Genomic DNA, 9,999 nt, shown 5'->3' with positions numbered 1-9,999 from the left:
AAAGAGTGTTTTTTTTTTTTTTTTTTTTTTTTGCATCTAGATTCGCTGATGTCACGGCCGTCTGTCCCCCAGGTGTCTCGCGGACTCAAAACAGCGTGGATCAAGAGCACGCTTCCTGTCCAGAGTGAGGCCGGACCTTCTCCAGCTGCAGCTGGACGCTTTCCTGTTTAACGGGGATGAAAGAAACACAGTGAGAGTTGCTGACGGGCCACTGACTGCAGCTTCGCAATAGATTCTTTCAACTTTTGTCTTTTTTTCCCGCCAGCTCTTTCTAACATGCCGGCTAAAAGCCACCTCTGAAATGCGGAGGAGCAACACAGCTCACAAGGCCTGTACTTATATGCATTCAAGGTGACAACTTGGACTTTTTTTTTTTTTAACTTCAATGTTCTTACTAAAGTTCCTCAAATGGTAGCTGTAATGGACACCGTAGCATTTAATAGGTCATGCACCAAGGCACGTAAACATCCTCTCTGATGAATTTGTGGGAACTCACTGCATTTCTTCATCAGATGGGAAAACATAGATGGGAGCCCTGATGTGTGTCGTTGCTGTGACACCACCTGCACACAATACTCCTACAAACATCTGAAACCTCCTGGTAAGACCCTCAAGGAGCCTCTGTAACAATTCAAATGCTGCAATTTTACAGGATTTCATTCTCTTTCAGGTGCCAAGATGTGTGATGTTATTGTTCTAGGCCCTCTTGTGATTCTGCCCAAAAACGTCGGCAAGCAACAAGGTGGCCTATATAATAAATAGTCCTTTTTACAACTGTCTCATTGGTTGTATTTTTATCATGAGGAGAATGTGTTGTTGCCCTCCACTCGCATCGGGGCCAAGCAGTGCCGCAACCAACCAACTTCAGCAGATGGGGCTACAGCTGCATGACTGAAGTGGAGGAGTCATTGGCCTTGCATGGCATGCAGGTGTCATATGTGAAGTTTTGCAGTTGGATAAATTTGCACAAATATAGTGTAATAAACTGTTATTCAATTGTAGTCATTCGTGCATTTGTCATGGCTCTGTTTTCTTAGTCGTTGCCAGAACATCATACAAGAAGCACAGAATATGCATATGTGACGGGGCTCACAACTGTGATGTTCTCAAGCTCCACGTCGCTGCCGCCTCAATAAAACCAGACGCGTGGAGTGTGGCTTTTCTCTCTTTTTTTATTACATGTGACTTCCCTGGCAGCTCTGCCTGAAACACAGTATGGCAGGGGAATGGTGAAGTCACATTTGGTGTCGGACATAGCTGAGTAACAGAAAAGCACTATTAACTCAACGGGTAAAAACTTTCATTCGACAAAACGTAAAATTAAATAACAATATAAAAAGCGATTTGGACTTGGGACAAATCAGGGAACTAATTAAAGACATAGCACCGTAGAAAAAGGAAAAACAAAGTTAAATATTGTAAATAAACTATAAATGAATCCGGACCGTCAATGAAACGTGACTTACCATGTGACTTCCCTGGCAAAAAAAAAAAAAAAAAATCCAAGGTGGGGTGCATTTTTCATTCTTCTAACCACTTAATGAGCTGCAGAACCCCCCCCCCCCATCTAAGTGTCTGACTCTGTAACACCAGTTTGTTAATGTGTGTGAAATATGATCACAGGCATGCATGGCAGAGCCAAATTGTCAGTCCGGTCTTGCAAGAAGGCAGAATGAAAGGTGATGAATAAATAATGATGAACATGCAGACGATGTACCTACAAGCTGACTCGCACACACTGCTGCTGAGCCTAATTTACACTTTTAACTAGAGGTGTAACAAAAACTGATTTGAACCAGAAAATGTAAAAGATGCGAGTGTATTGAATCAAACTGAATCAAATCGTTCCACTTGTTCCACAAACGTACAATACAATACTATTGAGATACGTACAAAATTGTATTTTGTTGGACAGATATATCTTTGACTTAGGAGGAAGTGGCACATGTACAGTACTGACAATTTTACTCAAATGTATATAAAACGACAACAAAAAAGTAATTGCATCATTCACTCTCACGTACGTTCCCAAACCGAATCGTAATCCCACCGAGTTGAACCGAATCGAATCTTTGCCCTTTCAAATCGAACAGTCCTTGCATCGTTTCGCACCGCATGCCTCAACAACCACATCAAATCGCCTTTTGTAGAGCGATGCACACCCCTACTTTTAACTTAAGCACTCTTCTTTCCTTTTGCTGTCAAACTCCTAAAGTGCATGCCATAGGCTACACCACCGCTTACGGTCACAAATTACAATAGGGGGAGTCACAGCTTTTTCTGCAACAGGGGCACTTGCGAGGAATTGAACCCTCTCCGTCTGCATGATAGGGCTCAGCATGTAGCACTACATGTCAAACTTAAAAAAAATGCAACTGACCCATGTCTGTAGTTAGGACAGCTGGTGATAACAAACTGTTACAAAACGGCCAAATAACTAGAAAGTAATTCATGCCCCATCGTTTGTGCAGTTCATTCACTCAGGTGTTAACACTGTATTGTGTATTAAAATCTCTCTATGATTTCAAACAATTCCTCTGACAATTGTTAACACGTTATACGTGTTAGACTGAAATGGAGGGGAATGAATTTACTTCTCAGCATGTGGCTGTTGGTCACATTAAGGCAGGGGTTGGCAACACACGGCTCTTGAGCCGCATGCGGCTCTTTAGCGCCCCGCAGTGGCTCCCTAGAGCTTTTTCAAAAATGTTTAAAAATGGAAAAAGATGGGAGGGAAATTTTTTTGTTTTAATATGGTTTCTGGACAAACATGACACAAATATTATTAATGTTTTCCGATGCTGTAAAAATGTGTCGAATAAATATTAAATGTCAACAGAATAAATATTAAATGTCAACATTTCGTCAACGAATATTTGCGTCATAGCCTGCGACACACGTTTCTATTAGCAGGGCGGGATGTCAGTCAGGGGGCTGTTGTCAAAAATATAAATAAATAAATAAATAAATAAATAACAGCTGCCTTTCATGTACAATTCACCGAGGGTACTTGCTAAGAATGGGAATCCGGGCGGCCAAGAGAAACTTTTTAAAACGGTACACGTGTGCTACGATAGTTAGCACGCTGCGAAGGTGCGTCCCGTGCCTCCTTCATCTTAGCGGCCGTTATAGCTGTTCCTCATTACAGCATGCGTGTGTAAGTGTGTGCGTATGCGCGAAAAGTAGATCTTCCGTCAAAAAAGTTTGGGCACCCCTTCTCTACAGGATGAACTGCAGGGGGAAAAAAAAACTTTTAATCATGAACGCTCGCTGTGTATTTGTATCCACCTTAGTCATGTTGATAGCAGGCTAACATAGCTTATATAGATACATACAGCATGTGTTGCCTTCATTAAAAGGCTTTTTATTTTTTGCGGCTCCAGACATATTTGTTTTTTGTTTATCTTGGTCCAATATGGCTCTTTCAACATTTTGTGTTGCCGACCCCTGCATTAAGGAGACAGGAAAAAGGACGAATGAAGCAAAAATAGAGATTATGGCATATAACACTGCAGCATCCATTGAGCAATTCAATGGAACCTGACAGGAGATTTGTAATTTGAGTGGGGACAAACCTGGGTAGCCCTGTGTCACAGTGTTAATGCATGATGTGCTGAACACACCGACCCTGGCACCATGTCCATTTTTCATGTACATGCACACGCACAGCAACAAGGCTGCCATTGTGTTCAGTAGAAAGACCACACTGAACACAATGCCAGAAATGGCAGTGCCCCTGGAACACACAAACAGTCACACATGAGCAGAAGGGAGCAATATCAAACAAACACTTTTAGGTTGTTGCCACAGTGACCGACTGTATCTTCTGATATAAGTCAGCGGTGTGACGTGGGCGTGAGCACGAACAGGGCAATTCTGGTGCCTGTGAATAGTGTTGTCAATGTCAAAATAAGTCAGCATGTAGCCTTAGTCCGGGCTACAAATTGAAGAAAAATTGTGAAGAAGGCCTAAAAGAGTCAGCATTGGGAGCGACAGTGGTGAGAAGCATGGGCATCATTAGGCCTATTTTAGGGAGGCTTCAGCCTCCCTAAAAATGTCTTTAGCCCCCCTAAATAATTTCATTGCATTATTTTAAAAAAATATTATTTATTTTTCCTGTACTTTTGCTAATATATTGCATCAAATTCAATGTAATGCGGCCATTTTAAATTATATTTCGATAACCTGCCATTATTGTAATGTTAAATCTCCCAGGTTTCCTGAACGCAACAGGTGTTGCGTTAGCATTTGACGTGTCTGTCACCATCGCCACATCAAATGCTAACGCAACAACTGACAGTTCATTGCCGAAAGTCAGGTTGAGTCGACAGCATGGATATTCGACAGTTTTTTAGAAAGGTAAATTAAGTATTCAATGCATCCATGCTGGTAAAACTAGTGACTATAGTCCGCTAAAATATCTCCAGTAACAGCAGAAACTGCACTGTAACAAGTGTTCACTTTTGGATAAATTAAGGTGGTGCTTAATAAAAATTAAGCAACATTTTATAATTAAATACATAAATAATCATTACACCAACTCTTTGAGGCAACACCTATTGAGATTTTGGCCTATATAAAATAAATAAATAAATATAAAATCAATTTATTTATTTGATAGGAATCAGGCTAAAGACGCACAGAGAGTGAGCCGGGGGGAGCTCTGCTGGACAGGTGAGTCTATCAGATCTCAAGGCTAATTTTACTTGCAAGGCTGTTCCCAAAATGCAATCGGAGCTTACAGTAAGTATTATTGAGAAGCAAACTTGTGTTTTTCCAAAGTGATGAAGCTTTTGCATTTCATTGTACTACTTAAATTGCATATCACGGCAGACATCTCAAAATACATAGTCTTCTGGGGGCTAAGCATATATTAATACATTTTGGTAGAGAGGAATATAGGCCTACTGTCATATAGGTTATGTTATCGGGCATCCTTCTAATTCCCTTGAACAACCAAGATTGAACTTTTGAACTCTTTATAATTTCTATTATCTAGTCCAGTTAAAGTCCAGGGGAGGAAGCCCCATCATAGTAAAGAGGATACTAATGTGATGTGTGTAGTTCTTCATAGCCTCTTCATTTTGCTCTCAAAGTGCACGGAATTGATGGATTTTTAACAGAATGTAGAAAAAAAATTCTCCCGGGGGGGCATGCCCCCGGACCCCCCTAAAGGGGCTGTGTTCCCCTTGGAGCTAAGCCCCCCTTGTTCTTAAAACCTAGTGACGTCCCTGGTGAGAAGTATTTGAGTCACCACACAAATGCATGTCAGCAAAGTCAAGTTCTGGTAAATTAAAAGACAGTTGTTCAGTGAGCTAGCGGTTTCACTCGAAACTTAAACCCACTTTTAACTGAAATCAACCACTTCACGTTGCATAAGAGCATGTCGCCTACATAATTGAGCTCGGAGCAGCGGAAAGGTGGTGGGCCTTTCGCAGCAATACTCAGGACAGCTGTGGCACTGGGCTTCGCTGCCACCTGCAACACACCATGCACACAGTTTATAACGGAGCCACCACAATACAGTGCATGCAGTTTAACAACAGTAATTTCAGCAATTGACATCCTTGACTTTTTAATCACTCTACAGTATTATTTTTGGCATTATGAGTTTGCAAGAAGCGTAAATGCCACTGTTATTGTATGGCACCATTCACAAATGGGTAAAATTACTCTCCATCAGAGAAAGAATAAGACAACCTAACATGAAAGTAGCTGAAACTGACAGAAGCAGTGACGGATGGTGAGTAGTATGTTTGCCTGACTTCGGTGAAGTCACCACAGTCACCCATTTGGTGACTGTGGTGTGTCTCTGTAAGTGCGCTGTGACTGACTGTCAACCAGTCCAGAGTACCATAGTCAGCTGGGATAAGCTCCATGTCCCATGACACCCCTACATGAGCTGTCACCTTACCGTGGTGGAGGGGTTTGTGTGTCCCAATGATCCTACGAGCTAAGTTGTCTGGGGCTTTATGCCCTAGGCAGGGTCTCTCATGGCAAACAGATCTTCGGTGAGGGACCAGACAAAGCACAGCTCATCGACCCCTTATAATGGAACCAAAAAAATTGGATGGCGTTTTCCCTTGCCAGGACACAGGTCACCGGGGCCCCCCTTTGGAGCCAGACCTGAAGGTGGGGCTCACTGGTGAGCACCTAGTGGCCAGGTCTACACCCATGGGGCCCTGCCGGGCTCAGCCCGAAGAGCCAACGTGGGTCCCCACCTCCCATGGGCTCACCACCTATGGGAGGGGCCAAAAGGGTCAGGTGTGAAGTGAACTAGGCGGCGGCCAAAGGCGGGGACCTTGGCGGTCCGATCCCCGGCTCCAAAAGCTAGCTTGAGGGACATAGAATGTCACCTCTCTTGCAGGGAAGAGCTCAGTGGCTGTACTTTGGGGTTCACACCGGTGGACGAGAAGGTAGCCTCCATCCGCCTTTGGATTTATTTTGTGGCTATGACAACAAACAAGTCAAGAGGGTATGCAGTTTTAAAATGTCAAATGTTACACTGACATTCGCAACCTATTATTTTTCTAAATAGTCTGTATCTCACTGAGTGCATGCACATAGCATTCTGTTTTTTGTCAGGGTTCATTCAGTGTTGCAAACAGTTGTAAAAGTTTTCACCAGATACTCCCAAACAGTTTTGTTGTAAATAGATTTTATTATCGCCATCAACTTTTGAACATGTCAAATTTCTTTGACAAGAAAAACTGTCGTCTTTGCGACCATTTGCGACAGTGAACGAACCCTGATGGAAAAAACATTTGTTTGTAACATTTGTAAACCACTCAGTGAGATACGGCTTTAAAGGGTCACATGAAGGACTTTTTTTTTTATTCAACTCAGAGCATGAAATCTGTGTGGTACTTTCATGTGATTGTCAGCAAGGGAGCTTCCTGGGTGGTCCTTGCACGCCTTGGCTCAACAAGCACTAGAAACAGGCTCTCTGGGTCCCCTCAACCCCACCCCTTTTCTCGAGGCTTCTACACACCAATCTGACGTCGGCCAATGTGGCCAACTGCAGCATCAGCTCATCTGGCCGGAACACACGCACGCACACACTAAACACAAGGTTTGGCTTTTAACCAACACATTGGTCACAAAAGCAGTTCCATAGTAATAGTATTTTAGTTCATAACCTAAATTGAGGGACAATATCCATCCATCCATATTCTGATCCGCTTATGCTCACAAGGGTCGCGGGGCGTGCTGGAGCCTATCCCAGCTGTCTTCGTGCAGTAGGTGGGGTACGCCGTGAACCTGTTAGCCAGCCAAATTGCAGGGCACACATAGACAAACAACCATTCACACTCACAGTCACACCTAGGGACAATTTAGAGTGTTCCATTAACCTATGGTGCATGTTTTTGGAATATGGGAAGAAACTGGAGTACCTGGGGAAAACCCACGCAGACACGGGAAGTCCATGCAAACTCCACACAGGAAGGCCGGAGCCGGAATAGAACCCTGCACCTCTGCAGTGTGAGGCCGACGCACTAAACAGTCAACCACCGGACAATACCATTAGACCCTCCCAAAAACAAAAAACAAACAAACAAACAAACAAAAAAAAACCCTCACCAATGAATCCAGTAAAAATGAGTTTCTCAGTCTTTTCCATGTCATTGCCTGTGTCCTCATCCAGGAGTTTTCCATGAGTCTCCTCCTTTCTTTAGTCTTCAAACATGGGCGCAATCGAACAAAAAACAATTCCTTTTTGCGACGCTTCGCAGCGGTCACATGGTTGAATTCTGCATCATTATTCCCCAAAACGTATCACCCAAACTAATCATAACAGAAAACAAAGCATGGAAGCTGCGCCGCCCGTTAGTTGCCCCCATGTCTCTCCCACACCTCTACTCTAAACCTGCTGAGCTTTTCATTCTCCTACCCGAGAAAGAAGCGGGAGAAGGAGGAGGAGTGGGTGCGGGAAAGAGCAGTAAACTCTGAGATTTGTATTCTTGCGTAGGAGCCAAATCGTGCACGAGCCTTCCCAATATGGGTCCGTCAAGTAGAGACAGGCCAATGACAAAATACAAGTGATAGCATTGTTCACATTCTACACTCGCTACAATGACTTTATTATTAATCTGACACTTTGAGTTTGCGGAAAAGTTATTTGTAGATGAAAAGAAATGTTTTGGATCAAGCGCTGTTTTGTTTGAGAGGTTGTAAACGCACTGGTAAACTGAAAAAAATGGTGTGTCTGCATTATTCATATTGCCATGGTTTTTGTGTCAATATGGAAATATGCGCAATGTTTGTTCAGCACCAGGTCAAATTTGTCAGAGAGAAGCTTTCAAAAAAAAGAGAAAGGATGTCTCAATGTGATATATCGTTATTATCAGTTACGCAAATACAGTAGCGGGTGATCTTGTACAGTTGGTTGCAGTTGAAGCCGGAAATGTGTGACAAGGAGTTGACACTGAGATGCTTCATGTTCATAAATGCTGGGCCACAGCAAAGAAAATGAACATGTTTTTGTTGTAAACACCCACATTTTAACAGTAAACAAGGTTAGTAGAGGACATTGCAAGCTTGCTTTGTTTGGTACAGTTCATGACCAAAAAAAAAAATCTCAAAAAACTATCAAAAAACATCTACCATCTATCAATTCTCTATCGTCTGTCATCTGTAACCGGTCATCTACAACTTGGGTAAAGCTCCCATCCCACTGAGCTGCGAACAATTGCAAGGGTTTTCAAAGGTAGTTAATGTTACTTTCTCGTCAGGGTTTGGTCAACGTTGTAAATGTTTGCTAAACGGTCTCCAGGCATTTGCCTCTACTCTTGCAGAGGCTCAGATTAAACGAGTCCACACATGAAAAACATGGTAACCCCGTGTTCTCTCCTTATCAATCCACAGGTAGCATAAAATGTAATACTCTGCCTTGAAAATGTCTCTGCAGTTGATGTGAATACTTACAATCGTGGTGTAATTATGTGACATGAGTTAAATCAGAATCAGAATTACGCAAGAAACACACAAGGAATTTACTTCCCACTTACAACCCGTTCAGAGGAACATAGACAAGACAACAATAACCAACATTGGGGAGACAGAATGAGAAGCCTAGTGTTAAGCGCCCCGATATCTTACATGTGAAAGGAAACAGTCGGGAAGAGGAGGGAAAAAAAACAGATTGACTCCAACCATTCTCCTCAATGGGAGGATGGTTTGAGTCAGAGAAAAAAAAAACTCAGCACATGTAGAGTACATTGAAAAACACAGTACAACAATTCTCAAGACTTAACATGAATACAAGCAAAGACTTTGACATTGCACCTGCAGCTGCAAGGCCAAAACCTTATCAGTCACCAGCTCAGGGAAGTAAGGAGAGGAAAATAGGGAGATAGGATTCACGTCCGTGTGGTTTTTTTCATCCAGTGAAAGATAACTTATTTTGGGAACAGGTTGTCGACAATTTCAGACAGCCTTGAATGTCTTTCAGCATGTGACTCTCCGTGGCACCAATCTGCCGAATTCTCGATCAATCAGACACTGATTGAACACTCTAAATTGTCCCAAGGTGTGAGTGTGTGCGCGGATGGTTGTTTGTCTTTCTCTGCCCTGCGATTGGCTGGCAACCGGTTCAGGGTGTCCCCCACCAACTGCCCGGAGACAGCAGGGACAGGCTGCAGTACGCCCCCCCCCCCACGCGCGCGCGTGCGCGCGCACACACGCACACACCCTTGTGAGGATAAGCGGATCGTAAAATGGATAGATGGATGGATGGTGTATACCGCCACCTACTGTACAGAAGCACAAAGCATTTCCATGTATACAGGTACTCAATGAAAGCAACACTGCTTGTGTTCAGCCAAGCAAACAAACACACAAGACAGTTGGGGTGTGTTTCTGACAGACTGGTCTTTGACCCGGTCAGTGACGATTATGTTGCCAGACAAAAATCCACCTACGTCAGTGATTAGTCTGTCATTTTTTTAAAGTTCCCCATCATCAGGAAAACGAGTGTCCGCCACGGAGTGAAGGACCAGC

General features: G+C 43.2%; 1 protein-coding gene and 1 long non-coding RNA gene across 2 annotated transcripts in view; one reads left to right on the top strand and one right to left on the bottom strand.

Moving 5' to 3' along the window:
• Positions 1 to 1,187, top strand: part of LOC109520874 (uncharacterized) — a 23,959-nt gene extending 22,772 nt beyond the window's left edge. The window contains exon 3 of the long non-coding RNA XR_002169254.1: positions 1,069 to 1,187. This is a non-coding gene — a long non-coding RNA (uncharacterized LOC109520874). The remainder of the gene's footprint in view (positions 1 to 1,068) is intronic.
• Positions 1,188 to 2,268: 1,081 nt separating this feature from the next.
• Positions 2,269 to 7,844, bottom strand: cyyr1 (cysteine/tyrosine-rich 1). Its single transcript, XM_019878395.1, is given in 6 exon segments — positions 2,269 to 2,320; positions 3,404 to 3,736; positions 5,366 to 5,430; positions 5,432 to 5,478; positions 6,171 to 6,239; positions 7,566 to 7,844. Coding segments are annotated over 6 exon segments (657 nt in total). The 5' UTR covers positions 7,657 to 7,844.
• Between the last annotated feature and the right edge of the window lie 2,155 nt (positions 7,845 to 9,999).

Source organism: Hippocampus comes, unplaced genomic scaffold (genome assembly GCF_001891065.2).
Source record: "Hippocampus comes isolate QL1 unplaced genomic scaffold, H_comes_QL1_v1.1 scaffold345, whole genome shotgun sequence".
Lineage (NCBI taxonomy): Eukaryota > Metazoa > Chordata > Actinopteri > Syngnathiformes > Syngnathidae > Hippocampus > Hippocampus comes.
Note: the sequence above shows the minus strand (reverse complement) of the source record. Positions and strands in the feature narration are given on the sequence as shown.